At 45.2% G+C, this 16,814-nt stretch overlaps 1 protein-coding gene across 4 annotated transcripts in view; it reads right to left on the minus strand.

Moving 5' to 3' along the window:
• AIFM3 (AIF family member 3) overlaps positions 1–16,814 on the minus strand; it is a 112,680-nt gene that overhangs the window by 43,869 nt on the left and 51,997 nt on the right. For all 4 annotated transcript variants that reach the window (XM_078848957.1, XM_073312949.1, XM_078848956.1 and 1 more), the window contains 3 exons: positions 15,017–15,129; positions 10,068–10,154; positions 7,223–7,314 (listed from right to left, as the gene is read on the minus strand). In XM_078848957.1, the coding sequence (XP_078705083.1) occupies positions 7,223–7,314; positions 10,068–10,154; positions 15,017–15,129 (292 nt within the window). The remainder of the gene's footprint in view (positions 1–7,222; positions 7,315–10,067; positions 10,155–15,016; positions 15,130–16,814) is intronic.

The raw sequence follows: 16,814 nt of genomic DNA on the forward strand, positions 1-16,814 counted from the left end.
GTTCCACATCAAGAATCTGAGAACAGATTCATAGATACTAAGGTCAGAAGGGACCATTATGGTCATCTAGTCCGACCTCCTGCACAACGCAGGCCACAGAATCTCACCCACCCCTGCGAAAAACCTCTCACCTATGTCTGAGCTATTGAAGTCCTCAAATCATGGTTTAAAGACTTCAAGGAGCAGAGAATCCTCCAGCAAGTGACCCGTGCCCCATGCTACAGAGGAAGGCGAAAAACCTCCAGGGCCTCTTCCAATCTGCCCGGGAGGAAAATTCCTTCCCAACCCCAAATATGGCGATCAGCTAAACCCTGAGCATGTGGGCAAGATTCACCAGCCAGATACTATGGAAAATTCTTTCCTGGGTACTCAGATCCCACCCCATCTAACATCCCATCACAGGCCATTAGGTCTATTTACCATGAACATATAAGGATCAATTAATTACCAAAATCATGTTATCCTATCATACCATCTCCTCCATAAACTTATTGAGTTTAATCTTAAAGCCAGATAGATCTTTTGCCCCCACTGCTTCCCTTGGAAGGCTATTCCAAAACTTCACTCCTCTGATGGTTAGAAACCTTCATCTAATTTCAAGTCTAAACTTCCCAATGACCAGTTTATATCCATTTGTTCTTGTGTCCCCGTATGCTCATGTGAGTGCTCTAATTGTTATTAGATTATTGACTCTAGGTTATTGACTATCTCTGTTTTTTCCATGAGAAAGGGCTGTTCTTGCTCAGCCACCTAGCACCAGGAGAAGGGTCACAGCTGCGAGTCCCCAGGGGAGAAAGACACTTTCCTCCAGCCTGAAGTTAGATGAAGGCATGTGTTTGGGCCCCTCCTCTGCATTTCTAATTGGCTAGCTCAGGAGGCTCCCCATTCCACTTGCTGGGGTCTGCCAATCCCATTCTTAGGCCCCTAACTCTCCCCCTGCATTACATAGGGAGTCTGGGTACTGTGATACAGCAAGGCCAGAGGGCAGCAAAAGTGTAATAGAGGGGAAGTATGTAACCCCCAGGATGATCAGAGCCTTATTCCCTGTGGACTAAGGAGAGGTTACTACAGGTTAATCAGAGCACCTGGAGCCACAGCACCTAACTCAGGTCTGAGGAGTCCGCTGGGTGGCAGGCAACTAAAAATTAGGCATTGCAATGCTCACCTCTGTGACATCTAAGTCTCTATGTGGATCTAGCCCTAAGGGATCTTAGGTAGATACGGGCTTAGATTACATCTGAAAATAGGATTTAGGCTCTTACATAACTTTGGTGCTTTTGAAAATTTTACCCAGGAGCTTATGTAAAAGGATTTTAAAAGTATTTTCAAACAATATATTAACATATAAACATTTGGGACTAGATTCCTGAAGAAACTTGGGCATGACAATGCCGAGTATCACCTGCCTAATTTTTAGGTGCCTGGAAAAAAATCACTGGGATTCACAAAGCCTGGGTTAGGTGTTATGACCCAACAGCCCCAGTTTGGCAACAGACTAGGGGTACAGAGTTACTACTCTGTAAGCCAAGACATACCCAGATGGGCATGCTTCCCCTACAATCACCATCTTCATGATGTTTCACCAAAGGAGGGGCATGTGGGGTCTCTGCTGAAAGCTAAGAACTTTCTGGTGGTCATGGTTATTGCGGGATGTATTTATGGAAAATATTGTAAGAGTTATGTGGGGCCCAGTGAGCTGCGGGATAGTGTCACAGAGGTGGGAAAAGGGAAATCTACCCATGTCTGTGAATCTCAGAGGGCACAATCTTGACCACATATCTTGATGTGGATTGTCCCACTGTGCTATTATACAGACCTAATGCTATCATATGCTATGGTAATGCAAGGTTAATGTTGTACATTTAAATACTCACAAACCAGGAAATGTGAACGTTAAGGACATACACACGAAAGGTAAGTCTACTAGTATGCCTTACAGTACAGGGCTAGATTCTGTATCATGACTTTCAGGCCCATAACATCTATTGGCAAGCCTCCATATCTTAGTCACTTCACTTTTATATTCCTGCTGTCTATGCACATTCAGATATAGAGCTGTTCAGAAAATGGAATTTCTGTCCCGGAAAAGTTCTGGTATTTCAACATTTGTTTTCATCCTGAAACAGGGTCCTCCTATTTCCAGGGTCAGAATTAGGGTCTAATTCTGCAAAACACACTCATAGGAGCAACCTTTACTCATGAAAGCAACAGAATAGTTAAGACTGAAACTGTAAGAAAAGGAGGACTTGTGGCACCTTAGAGACTAACAAATTTATTTCAGCATAAGCTTTCGTGAGCTACAGATCACTTCATCGGATGCATTCAGTGAAAAATGCAGTGGGGAGATTTATATACACTGAGAACATGAAACAATGGGTGTTATCATACACACTGTAAGGAAAGTGATCACTTAAGATGAGCTAATACCAGCAGGAGAGCAGAGGGGGAGAGGTAAGAAAACCTTTTGTAGTGATAATCAAGGTGGGCCATTTCCAGCAGTTGACAAGAACGGCTGAGGAACAATGGGGGGTGGGGAATAAACATGCGGAAATAGTTTTACTTTGTGTAATGACTCAACCACTCCCAGTCTCTATTCCAGCCTAAGTTAATTGTATCCAGCTTGCAAATTAATTCCAATTCAGCAGTCTCTCATTGGAGTCTGTTTTTGAAGTCTTTTTGTTCTAATATTGCGACCTTTAGGTCTGTAATCGAGTGACCAGAGAGATTGAAGTGTTCTCTGACTGGTTTATGAATGTTATAATTCTTGACGTCTGATTTGTGTCCATTTATTCTTTTATGTAGAGACTGTCCAGTTTGACCAATGTACATGGCAGAGGAGCATTGCTGGCACATGATGGCATATATCACATTGGTGGATGTGCAGGTGAACGAGCCGCTGACAGTGTGGCTGATGTGATTAGGCCCTGTGATGGTGTCCCCTGAATAGATACGTGGACACAGTTGGCAATGGGCTTTGTTGCAAGGATAGGTTCCTGGGTTAGTGGTTCTGTTGTGAGGTATGTGGTTGCTGGTGAGTATATGCTTCAGGTTGGGGGGCTGTCTGTAAGCAAGGACTGTCCTGTCTCCCATGATCTGTGAGAGGGATGGGTCATCCTTCAGGATAGGTTGTAGATCCTTGATGATGCGTTGGAGAGATTTTAGTTGGGGGCTGAAATGATGGCTAGTGGCGTTCTGTTATTTTCTTTGTTGGGCCTGTCTTGTAGTAGGTGACATCTGGGTACTCTTCCGGCTCTGTCAATCTGGCATTGGCATTGGCACCCTGGACAGCAGGATTGTCTGGCTATGTAGACTCCCTCTTCAGGCCCTACGCTACCAGCACTCCCAGCTATCTTCGAGACACCACTGACTTCCTGAGGAAACTACAATCCGTCGGTGATCTTCCTGAAAACACCATCCTAGCCACTATGGATGTAGAAGCCCTCTACACCAACATTCCACACAAAGATGGACTACAAGCCGTCAGGAACACTATCCCCGATAACGTCACGGCAAACCTGGTGGCTGAACTTTGTGACTTTGTCCTCACCCATAACTATTTCACTTTTGGGGACAATGTATACCTTCAAATCAGCGGCACTGCTGTGGGTACCCGCATGGCCGCACAGTATGCCAACGTTTTTATGGCTGACTTAGAACAACGCTTCATCAGCTCTCGTCCCCTAATGCCCCTACTCTACTTGCGCTACACTGATGACATCTTCATCATCTGGACCCAGAGAAAAGAAGCCCTTGAGGAATTCCACCATGATTTCAACAATTTGCATCCCACCATCAACCTCAGCCTGGAACAGTCCACACAAGAGATCCACTTCCTGGACACTACGGTGCTAATAAGCGATGGTCACATAAACACCACCCTATACCGGAAACCTACTGACCGCTATTCCTACCTACATGCCTCCAGCTTTCACCCTGACCACACCACACAATCCATTGTCTACAGCCAAGCTCTACAATACATTTGCTCCAACCCCTCAGACAGAGACAAACACCTACAAGATCTCTATCAAGCATTCTTACAACTACAATACCCACCTGCTGAAGTGAAGAAACAGACTGACAGAGCCAGAAGAGTTCCCAGAAGTCACCTACTACAGGACAGGCCTAACAAAGAAAATAACAGAACATGTGCCAGCAGTGCCCCTCTGCCATGTACATTGGTCAAACTGGACAGTCTCTATGTAAAAGACTAAATGGACACAAATCAGGTGTCAAGAATTATAACATTCATAAACCAGTCGGAGAACACTTCAATCTCTCTGGTCACTCGATTACAGACCTAAAGGTTGCAATATTAGAACAAAAAGACTTCAAAAACAGACTCCAACGAGAGACTGCTGAATTGGAATTAATTTGCAAACTGGATACAATTAACTTAGGCTTGAACAGAGACTGGGAGTGGATGGGTCATTACACAAAGTAAAACTATTTCCCCTGTTTATCCCGCACCCCCCATTGTTCCTCAGCCGTTCTTGTCAACTGCTGGAAATGGCCCACCTTGATTATCACTACAAAAGGTTTTCTTTCACACACCCCTCCCCGGCTCTCCAGCTAGTATTAGCTCATCTTAAGTGATCACTCTCGTTACAGTGTGTATGGTAACACCCATTGTTTCATGTTCTGGCGTATATAAATCTCCCCACTGCATTTTCCACTGAATACATCTGATGAAGTGAGCTGTAGCTCATGAAATCTCATGCTCAAATAAATTTGTTAGTCCCTAAGGTGCCACAAGTACTCCTTTTCTTTTTGCGAATACAGACTAACAAGGCTGCTACTCTGAAACTGTGAAAAGAAATGCTAAACTGTATTATACTGTTTAGCCACTAGGGGGCTCCATCTGACATACCTTAAGCTCACAACAGCCATTCCTTCCTGGCAGTGCATTAAAGGATTTTATAGTGAACACATCTTGTGTGTCATTCCTTGTGAAGGAAGGTTTGTAGATAGTCCATATCTGACACAGAAGCCTGACTTGCTAGTAGCAGTCAGGCTTGTACTGAGTACAAGGTGTACATGACATAAGCATCACAAGTAATCAAGTGCCAGAGGAGAGCAGAAACAAAGGGCACAAAACAAAAGTTGTCAAATCTTATCACCATACCACTCTTCAATGCTCCAGAGAACTTTAGCTTTGATGGCGCTTCCACCAGGACCCTGGAGATATCCAGGTATAGTCTTTAATTTATGCTATGGGGAAACCATTAGAGCACATCTTTAAATCCTTTGACTTTACTGAAGAGTCACAATGATGACTATGAAAGAGAGTTTTGGCTATGTTTGATGCATACTTTATAACTCAGAAAAATGTGGTTTATGAAAGAGCAGGTTTTCACCAGAGAATTCAAGAACAAAGAGAAAATTCAAATCTTTTATAAAATCCCTGCATGCATTGGCTGAGAACTGATTTTGGGAATGCAAACCATGAAAGTATCAGAGATAGGCTGGTTACTGGGTTAACTGACAAGAACGTCTCACAGCAATCACAATTAAAGACAGACTTAAATCTACTCACAGCTATGTAGATAGTAAATCACTCTGAACTAGACAAACAGCAGGAGCAACCTGAAAAACCTGAAACTTAGAAGCTGTAAACATGGACAACATGAATGCTAAAAAAACTAAGGAGTATGGTAGCACCTTAAAGATGAACAGATTTATTTGGGCATAAGCTTTCGTGGGTGAAAAACCCACTTCTTCATGTGCATGGGGTGAAAATTACAAATACAGGGAGCCACCTAAGCTAGCCAATCGGAGATGTCAACCAGAGAGGTGTTTGAACCCCTACCTGCTCTGCTCATGATTTACCCACTGATACTTTGGTTACACTCATTTATTCATCATTCATAAATAGCTTCTGTGAACATTTTAACCTGTGCATTGGTCATCAATTAGTACTTCAGTAGTCACTATGCACAATTAACAACTTCTGCTGCCTAACTGGTAACATGATATTGGTTTTGCTTCCTGGTTGGATTGCTCCAAAACACAGTTTTCAGGTTTGGCTGCACAAACCTTTCCAGCCTGAATGGCTAGTCATGTGAACGTATATTCAGACCAGGATTCATAGATCCCCACTTTCCTTTTTCGCAAATATTCTTGCGAACAAAAATTCCCCATTCAAATGGTTAAGTCATGTTAGGTTGCTTGACCTAGATTCACAAAGGTGTTTTGAGGTGCCTAGAAAATCAAAGTCTGAGTTAGGCTCCCAGGCTTTGAATGGGGAGAGACAGATGCCTTAGACTGTGGTTCACAAAAGCTAACATGCTAGGCAGGGAGTTGACTAAGTTAGCCAATGGGAGATGCCAACCAGAGGGGTGTCCTAAGCCCCGCCCCTCTCCTGGAGATAGATGTCTGAGTCAGGGCGGCTGGTGATTCTCAGCTATAAACTCTCTTTGGAGTTAGCTGCCTCAGGAATGTTGTAAAGAGGCAGACACTTCCTCATTGGGCTAGAGAGACAGACAGACAGACAGACAGACAGACTCACTCTCCTGATAGCTAGTATATCAGCCAGGATGTGGGAAAGCCAGGGTCCCATCTCCCTGCACCACAGTGGCAGAGCTTCAACAGGAGAGCGTTTGGGAGCCCCAAAAGAGAATAGCCCACACGCACCTGAGAGGTGGCAGATCCCTGTTCAAATTCCTTCTCATCAGGCTGGGGGGAGACTTGAGCTGGGGGGGTCTCATATCCCAGGTGAATGCCCTAATCACTGGGCTAAGAGTTGGGGAGCTCCTCCTTCCCTGCCCCTCTCACGGGCTGTGTGCCAACTCACCTGAGGGGCACAATCTGGGAGGCATGCTCTGAGCACACCTGCCTGGCCGGGCCCTGGCCCCAAATAAGGGGGCCAAATGCTTATCTGCCCCCAGTTCATGAATTGCTCTGGGGCTCAGGTGGGAGATAGGCCTCCAGACACCTAGAGGGAGGCAACTTGTGCCTGCCCGGAGGCAGAAACATGCATCAAGGTAATTTTTTTTTAATGGAAAAAAAATGTAGGTGCCTAGTGAGTTGAGGCACCTACAGGATTCAGTGGGAGTTTTGTGGGTCACAGTGCAGCCAAAAAGTGGGATTTAGGCCCTAAATTTGGGGGTTGGATGCCCAAGAGCCTTTGTGAGTCTAGGCCTTTATCCCTAGGCACAAGCTCCTTAGGTTCTCCTAAGAGTAGGATGTGTCTTGGGGTGGATTATGTTTGTTTGTAGCTTACGTGTTTCCGGTTGCTATCAGCAGTTTGTTATAGTCCATCTTAAATCCGTCCTTGAACACGGCTGTCTTGTTCTTGGTGTCCACAGCTGCAACCTGCAATCATTCTAGATAACATTACGGGGCAAAATCCGAGGTGCTTATTGAGATACCAAAGGGTTTAGCTCCAAGTGGAATAGCCCGGAAGGCGCGAGGGCAAAGGGCTGGTCTCATCTCAAGGCACACTGACAGCCTCGCCTGGTACTCTGGGCTGAGTTTTCCATGGATCACATTGTATTAGCTCATGCAACCAACTCATTCATTTGGACTAATCATTTTAGATTAATTGTGACTTAAATTTGTTGCTCAAAAAAATTAGGGAGAGATGCATAGTACTGGTGAAAGCAGCGAAGGCTGAGACTGGAGGAGTTCTGGACAGAAGTCTCCAGGCAGCTCAGACAGACTTGCTTGCAGCGCTACTTGTTATTCCAGTCTTGGGCCCATTTTGAATGGGGCAGCTATAAAATGGGTGCTTGTTTCAGTGCTATTTGTCGTTCAACATTCAATTTTAATAGACATCGGCAGCCATGTCTGTGACAAGCTATCATTCCTAATCCAACGGTTTGAGGAAATTACCATCCTTATTTTAAGTGTACCTATTTTCTGTGGCTAAAGACCTGTGCCTAGAGCGGTCTGTAGTATTGATTAGTGCACTGAGAAGGCACTGACAATAGGCTCTTCACCATTTTAGGGCCCTACCAAATTCATAGTCCATTTTGGTCAATTTCATGGTCACAGGGTTTTTTAATTCGTCAATCTCACATTTTCAGATGTTCACATCCGAAATTTCATGGTGTTGTAATCGTGGGGGTCCTGATCCAAAAGGGAGCCATAGGGGTGGGGGTGGGGGGTCACAAAGCTGTTGTAGGGGGGTTGGAGGATTGCCAACCTCACTTCTGTGTAGAAGTGAAGGCAGCAGTCCGGAGCTTTCTGCAGCCGGGGACAGTACCCAGAAGTGGGTCTGATCTCCTCCCCAAGAGCAGCCATTCAGGGGAAGAGGAAGTCCTGTCCCTGCCCAGCCCAGCTGGGACTAGTAGCTTGGACTGGAAAAACCAGCCCCATTGGTTTTGGTTTGGATTGGTTCTCAGGAGCAGGGGTCTTTACCCTAGGCCTCTCCCACAGCAGCCATTAAATCCTGAGCTGTCCTGGAAGAATCATCATCATCTGTGTGCACGTAAGGATACCAAGAGCAAAGAACCTTGACAATTCCAGAGTGACCACAGACAGGAACCTGGCCAGCTGTAACACTAGTTCTGCCTTAACCCCATCCCAGGTATGTCTCTGAAATCTCTCTCTCTCTCTCTCTGTCTCTCACACTCACACACACACACACATACACACACACCATTGCAGCAGGAAATCTGCATATGAGGCAACAGATGGAAGTGGCACAGCAGCACCACTTCCTTGAATGCCCCTTCTAGACTCATAGACACCAGGGCCATGAAGGGACCATGGTGATCATTAGTCTGACCCCTTTAGAACAGAGGCCAGAGAACTGCCCCCAAATAATTCCTAGTGCGGATCTTTTAGCAAAATAGCCAGTCTTGATTTTTCAAATGGTCAGTGATGGAGAATCCACCTTGACCCTTGGTCAGTTGTTCCTTACATGAACTGCGTTGTCTATGATCAAGTGGCAGCTGAGCCAGCACCAGTCCTGCAGGGTCATGCAACCAGGTCTTTGTGATAAATGAAGAATCAGGGCTGCATCCTTAATTACACTGTGGATGGTGCGAACTCTATAAGCTACTGACCTCACATTAAACAGCATGAAGTGAAGAACAGGATTCCAACATGCTGAGAATTAATACAAGGAAAAAGCAATCGGTCTGAAGTTAGAGGTGAGCTGTCTGGGGTAGGGATTATTTGTCTTTTATACTTGTGTATACTTGGAACATTGCAACCCTGATCCTGGGCTGGAGCCTCAGAGTGCTGCTGTAATACGCATAAATAGAATAATAAAGATCCTGGCCCAGGTTTATGCCCAACATGCAGTTTGGTTTCCCTGTTTTGTCTCTTCTACCCAGTGCCGTGGGGAACGAGGAGTCCAAGCACCTCATGGGCCTTTTGGCACCCTGGCACTCAGCAGAGCTACGTCACTCGCTGACCATAGTAAGGTGGCCAGCAAAGGGGCGGGGAAAGGAAACGTGAACAGGTAGGAAGAAGGAGTCTGTAAAAACAACTTGATAAAAAGCAAGCAAGGCAATGATTAGAAAATCTAGATGTACAAGAGAGTCAGAATAAGTTGCCTCCAAGTGTATTAAGACAATAGTTAATGGCTTATTGCATCACTGACACTGACTCTGGAAAAACCACAAGCAATTTAGGAGATCCTGAAAAACTGGCTCACAAAAGAAGGAATTTGGGTCCCTGTATGTCTAACTGGTATCCTTGGTAAAATAATACAACCAGTCTTGAGTAGTCTAAGTCAGGGCCCAGTTCCTATTGCTGGGTAATTCCTATTGCAATGCATGGAGCTGTAGTGCTCAGCACCGAACTTCTGTAGGGTCACAGCCATGAGCATGATCAGTGTGGGAACAGCCACAATGAGCATCCATCTTGTAGCTATTTGCTAGCCAAGCTAACAGCGCTTTGAACAGAGACATACAGCTGGGATCTTGTTATGAAGTGGGGGCTTTAATGCAGCTTTTGGTAATATTTCTGTAGAGGCAATTTGACAGTGCCAGCTAGCAAAGCTAGCTTTTTCTTTTACTAGCCACATGCAGTCTCTGTGTTCGATAAAGAACTTCCGAGATGTACACTGTATGCTATTTTGTATGACTGCACCTTGCAAATCTTGTTCTCCTTACCTGTGTTTCAGTCAGGACCTCAATGTCATTTGTACGGAAGAATTCCTTAGGGCGCAAGGTGATCTGATCTAAGTGTGAATCCATTGACTGCAACAAAGAAGCAATTTTGCTGTCAATTACGCAGTTTACAGTTTTCAGAGTAACAGCCGTGTTAGTCTGTATTCGCAAAAAGAAAAGGAGTACTTGTGGCACCTTAGAGACTAACCAATTTATTAGAGCATAAGCTTTCGTGAGCTACAGCTCACTTCCTCAGATGCATATCGTGGAAACTGCAGCAGGCTTTACAGTTTACAGTGTGAGAGATGTTTGTAAATTCCCAGTTACATCCTTTATACATGTTCCCAGTACTTTTCAGTGATAGCCTGAAATCTGTCCTTGTAGTAACCTGGTACACAGGAAATCTGTGCAGGTGACCAGGGCTAAGGGCCTGAACCAAAACTCATTGAAGAAAATTGAAGGATCTCCATTGACTTGAATGGACTTGGTATTGGGCCTTAATTCCTTTTATATTAGCTCACACTGCAGTACAAGAATTGGCCTACTAAGAAAGACAGGAAGGGAAGGCTTTTGAATAGCTGTAAAGTGGAAGTTCAAAAGACATAACATGGAAGAGCACAGAGACAAACAAAGGGGCCAAGAAAAGGGTTACTTTTGGAAAGAGAATCAGTTATCCACCTGAGGGCAGAATTTTCAAGAGCAGCTAAGTTATTTAAGAGCAAATGTCCCAGCAAGAATCAAAACACAAGCTCTTATCTAGTTCTTTTTTTAACCTACTTATACTTTTGACCTTCACAACATCCCCTGGCAATGAGTTCCACAGGTAAATTGTGCATTGCATGAAAGAGTATTTCCTCCTGTTTGTATTAAACTTGATGCCTAGTAATTTCACTGGATTGTAGCCAATTAATTTGTAGACAGTGATACAAACATATATACACATAGGTAAGGAATAAGTATGAATTAAGGCAGTAATGCAAAAGCTTATATGTCCCAAGCCTGTAAGGCAATAACTTACAAACTAACTGAGGCCAAAGGCTTAAAATCTGGACACAAGTAATTAACCGATACATGACCTTGTATTACAAGATGTCACAAGATAATGTGATGTTATGAGTAAATGTTGCTAAATTGCTGAGAGTTGACAGCAAAATGCTAGTTTATACCAGCTTTAGATATTTTGAGTTATGAACATCAGCAGATATTCAACCACAAGAATACCATAGAAACTTATTGACATGTGGCCCGTTGGTGACTGCCAGTAGCAAAAATCCCCAATTGCTGGAGACGGGACACTAGATGTAGAGGGTTCTGAGTTACTACAGAGAATTCTTTCCCAGGTATCTGGCTGATGAGTCTTGTCCACATGCTCAGAGTCTAACTGATCACCATATTTGGGGTCTGGAAAGAATTTTCCCTCAGGCCAGATTGGCAGGGGCCCTGACAGTTTTTCGCCTTCGTTTGCAGCATGGGACACGGGTCACTTGCAGGTTTAAACTAGTGTAAATGGTGGATTCTCTCTAACTTGAAGCCTTTAAAGCATGATTTGAGGACTTCAGTAATTCAGCCAGAGGTTAGGGATCTATTACAGGAGTGGATGGGTGAGGTTCTGTGGCCTGCAATGTGCAGGAGGTCAGACTAGATGATCACGATGGTCCCTTCTAACCTTAAAGTCTATAAGTCTATTTGATTTGTTCCTGCACAACATTTTGATTAAAAGACTAGAACAATATAAAATTAACAGGGCACATATTAAATGAATTAAAAACTGGTAGCATAGGTCTCAAAATGTCATTGTAAATAGGGAATCATCACAGAATGGGTCTGTTTCTATTGGGGTTCTGCAGGGATCAGTTCTTGGCCCGATGCTATTTAACATTTGTATTAATAACCTGGAAGAAAACATACAATCATCACTGATAAAGTTTGCAGATGATACAAACATTGGAAAGTGGATAAATAATGAAGAGGACAGGTCACTGATACAGAGCGATCTGGATTGCTTGGGAAACTGAACGTAAGCAACCAGCATGTATTGTAAGACAGCTAATGTATAGATCTGGGAACAAAGCTTGCAGGCCATACTTACAGGATGTGGGACTCTATCCTGGGAAGCAGTGACTCACACATACTTGGGGGTTGTGGTGGATAATCAACTGAACATGAATTCCCAGTGTGATGCTGTGGCCAAAAGAGCGAATGTAAGGGTGGCCCCAGCAGCCTAGGCAGCCATGGACTGTCCACCTGCCCAAAGTGGGGGGGCTCAAGAGCAGCAGATGGAGGCTCTGCGGCTCCCCACAGTTGCCCATGTGGCTCTTACCACAGCCTGGCTGTAGTTCTTCGGCCCCCAAGGTGCCACTCCCCCGGCCAGGCCAGAAGCTGGAGCCAGGTCAGGGTAAGAGCCATGCAGGCTGCTGTGGGGAGCTGTGGACCCTTTGGCCTGGGTGGAGGGTCTGCGGGGGCAGGGACATGGACTGCGGGGTGTTCTCAGCCCTCCCACCCCCACCCCAGGCAGGTGGAGGGGCCTAGGCTCCCTGGCTCTGCCCACAAGTCCAGAAGGATGTTGATAAATCGGAGAGGGTTCAGAGAAGAGCTGTGAGAATGATGAAAGGATTAGAAAACCTGCCTTCTAGTGACAACACCCTCCCGTCCCCCTCCTGGCTCTGACGGGGTGATGTCAGCAGAGCACACACACAAACCCTGCAGTGTCCTCTGCTTGGATCCTATTGGGTTATGGAGAGGTGGGCTGGCTAAGGGACCCTCCCCAAGCTTATGGGGAGGATCCACAGAGCCCGGAAAACTCACATAATTATGGGGGACAACAGAAAAAATAACAAGGATGGGTGTGAAGGTCAAAGGGTCAAAAAAAGGAAACCTGAAGGAAATACTGAGCAGAGAACCCTGGACAGCGCACACTGCTCCTCGAAGGTGTCAAGGGAGCCAACGGATGCTGCCCAGAGGAACTCTGCCCAGATGCATGAATGGAGGGAGGATTGGAAATAGGTCCCACAGTCACAGAGAACCCTCTCAGCCAACATCCTTTCCCTGGGGTTATAGACGGCCACCTTGGCCACCGCTAGGAAGAAGTTGACTGGGAGGTCCCGTGACTTTGTGGGGCCATGACAGGGTGTGATATATAAGGAGGTGGGGGGAGAAGTGCAGCCAAAAACGTAAAAGGGGGTCCAGGAGGAGCCCAAAAAAGGGCTGCAACCTGGCACCCTCAAGATACACATGCTCCAGGATCTCCCTCACACCACAGAAGGGACAGGCTTTGGGGACAGGAGTGAACCGCGCCAAATCCACGCCCGTGCTCACAGCTTCATGGAGGAGCCGCCAGCCAATATCCCTGGGGGGCCGTGGGACGAGGATGGAATATAGACTGGCCCACCGGGGTTCCTCACCCTCGACAGATGACATTGGGTCCCGCCACTTGGTATCAGGGCGGGACACGAGGGTGAGGAAACAGAGTATGGAGCACAAATGTGTACAGATGTGCCCTTGGTGTGGTTTGAAAGCCAAACGACTGCAGGTCACGCAGCTGGTTTCAGGCATCAGGGTGGGGTGGCAGGGGAGGCTCACGGGACAGGGGCCCGATGAAAAGATCCATAGGGCCCGGGGTGGGCGGGGAGCACTCTTCCTCAGGACCTGCTTGAGGTAAGCTCGAGAGGCGGGCGACAAGGCTGTCCTCACCTCCTGAAGTACGCACCGGGGAGTCAGAAGGGTGGAGAGCCCCATGAGTGAGCTGAGCTGAGCCTTTGCTTGGATGGGTGACAGGCTTTTAGGGATAGATCAGGTTTTGTCCCAGTAACTAATGCCAGCTCCAGAGGAGCAGAGTTAAGGTTCTGCCGGGGCGGGAGACATTTTTATCTCTGCGTTCTCTGGTTTCCAGAGGTTTAAATTTGTCTTCACTGATCTCTTTATTTCCTGCTTTCCAGAGATTAAACGTTACCCACCCTCCATGTTCTGGGAGGGTGTACCACTAACTCGCCCACTTTAGCTCTGTGTGAAAGAAATACGGAGGCAGCGACTATCATTCTTTTTTTAAAAAGAATTTATGTTTACAGCCTTCACTTCATCATTGTAAAGATTTCTGCCTAAGAATATATTAAAGAATTAAAGGTAACAATATAGAGATTAAATCCAGTTCTCCCTGTATATGGATTTGCTTTGGGAATATTTACAATTTTCTCATTTTTATGCAGACAGTGCAGTACCATGATTGAAAGTTGAACATCAGGGTTTTGTATTTAATATCCTCAGTTGTTTGCAGAAAAGAAAATTCAAGCAAAAGAAGAAACAAGAGGTCAAAATGAAAGAAAGGTGCCAGTATATTTAGTTAAACAGGCATCACTGCAATAAATTCTGCTACTCCCGCTACAGCCATTTGGCTCGATCGACATCAGGTGAAAGTGTAGTTGCTGCTCTACCCCAGGCATATGAAAGACGAAGATGATTTAATAAAGTTGGGACAAGGCCCCCAGCCAAGCTTTTCTAAAACAGGTTATGTAACCTGAGACCTAGGTGACCTGATTGTGCAAAGTGCTGAGTAGCCAGTAACTCTCTCTGGTTTTAGTGGGAACTGAGAGCTACTCAGTACTTTTGAACATGAGGCTACTTATTTAGATACCTAACTATGGACTTAAGAACGGGACATAAAGCATGTACATTGGGAAATCTCGGCCCCAGCTTTCATCAGGCTCCTTCCATTATTGGTCTTAGATGATGATATGACTAGGTCAGAGGAGGGTTCACGGGTTTGCCTCCGAAAACACACACTGAAAAGGTGACAAGCTCCAGAAGTCCCTAGAATTAATTTTATTGACAGTGCCTCAGTGCAATAAAAGGACAAGCTGGCAAAGTTTCTAGCAACTGGGACACCCACTGTCTAGTGAGAGAAACATGAATATAGAATACATGAAATAAGAATATGAAACATTCTGGATGATACAAACCTTACTTAGCTTGGGTCGGTCATAGGGTAAGTGTCTGTCCATTGTGCACATTACGATCCTGTCGGAGAAACCTTCCTGTCTTAAGGTCTCTGCACAAACCAATCCAGCAGCACCTAAAAGGCATAAGGCCAGTAATTGCTACATATGTATTTTATTTAACAAATGAAAAGTTTAGCATCCATCCAGTAAAGGACTCAATCTCTCAGACTTTTTTTTTGTGAATCTAGCCTTTCATTTCTTTTGCTTTTATGAACAATAAAAAGGTTGCCTAGTGCTATTCCAGTCATTGATACCTTGGGACAGGGAGTGGATTCCGAATTGCTCCATTGGGTAGCAGGTCTACTCTGTCCTCAGAGCTTCTGCCTCACTGTTTAGGGTTTGAACCCCTGCCTTTCTGGCTCACCAGTTAGAACTGGAGCATTAGGAGGGCTGTAAAATGAGCTGGCTGAAGCCTGGAAAAGCCACTAATCAAATGCATTCTTTGATTAAATCATCATTATCTGATGAGTAACTTGGGTCCAGATTCTGATGTCCATTCCCATGTGTAGCTGTGCCTTGCTCTAGGAACAGACCCCTTGAAACCAAGGGACAGGAGTTTCAGAATTTGGCTTTTATCCAGCAAAGCACACTGGCACAAAGGGAGTGGGTAATGCAATAGGAGAAGAGCAGGCATAGCTGGCTTCTATCCTACTCTTCCCACAGCACCTGGGGCAGGAAGCAAGGGGACAGGGAGTGGCGGAACATGGTGTGCTTTGGCTTTCACCCATGGCATATGGCACCTTAGGGACTAGAGACATCTGGCATATGCAGGGGCCAAGCAGAGAATCAACAGTTGGCTCCCTGATAGCCCTGCTCTACTTCGCTAAGCATGATCTGAATAAACCGTGAAATCTGGCCTAGGATTTGACTAGCTCCAGAGGTAATCAAATACCACAAAAGGTACTTGTTCCATTACATAGTCATGCCATGGCAACATATGCTGAACAATGTCTTGGCCAAAAATATTGAACCAGTTCTAGGTGTATACTTGAAGCTTTGAAAAATGAGTAGAAATTTCTCAGCCTCGGGGCTCTTCTGCAACTAAGCCTGCAATAATGGTGTCATTACAAACAATGAATAGTCCATGCTAACCATCATTGGAAAGGCAGCATCCACCATGACTCCCTGTTCTCTGTAGAAAAGCAACAGCAGGGAAGTTTGTTGCTGCCTACAGACTGGTGAGGTCTTCTATTCTGTAAAGTTTTGTTCCATCCACAAAACACATTTTAAGAAAAGCACAAAGTACCAACACAAATGCAACTGGCCCCTCCTACTCACACTCCTCCTCCAATTTGTCTCTGGTAAGTTTGGAACTAAAGCCATGTCTACACTAGGGAACTGCTGTAAAATGATCTCATTGTTGCTATCATCATTTCAGCTTGGCTGGTGCTAATTATATTGGGAGCACTAGTGTCAAGGGGCTGTTTTAAGCACTGAGCTGATTAAACATACTCAGAGCTGCGTATAAGATCCAGTGCTTAAAGTAAGTACTGCAGCCAGTAACCCATCTACGCTAGACCAATAGATTCCAAGGACAGAAAGTAGCACTGTGGTCATCTAGTCTGACCTTCTGCATAACACAGGCCATAGGACTTCCCTGAATTAACTCCTGTTTGAACTAGAGCAGATCTTTTTGAAAAACTAGGTTGTGAAAACCAATGCAGTTGAACTGGTGACAGAGCAGAGTTTTGCAAAATTTTCTTACTGTAGACAAAGCGTTAATTCCAAACTTAACACACAAGAGAGATTGCGGAGGACA

The sequence above is a fragment of the Lepidochelys kempii genome, chromosome 15 (assembly GCF_965140285.1).
Source record: "Lepidochelys kempii isolate rLepKem1 chromosome 15, rLepKem1.hap1, whole genome shotgun sequence".
Classification (NCBI taxonomy): domain Eukaryota; kingdom Metazoa; phylum Chordata; order Testudines; family Cheloniidae; genus Lepidochelys; species Lepidochelys kempii.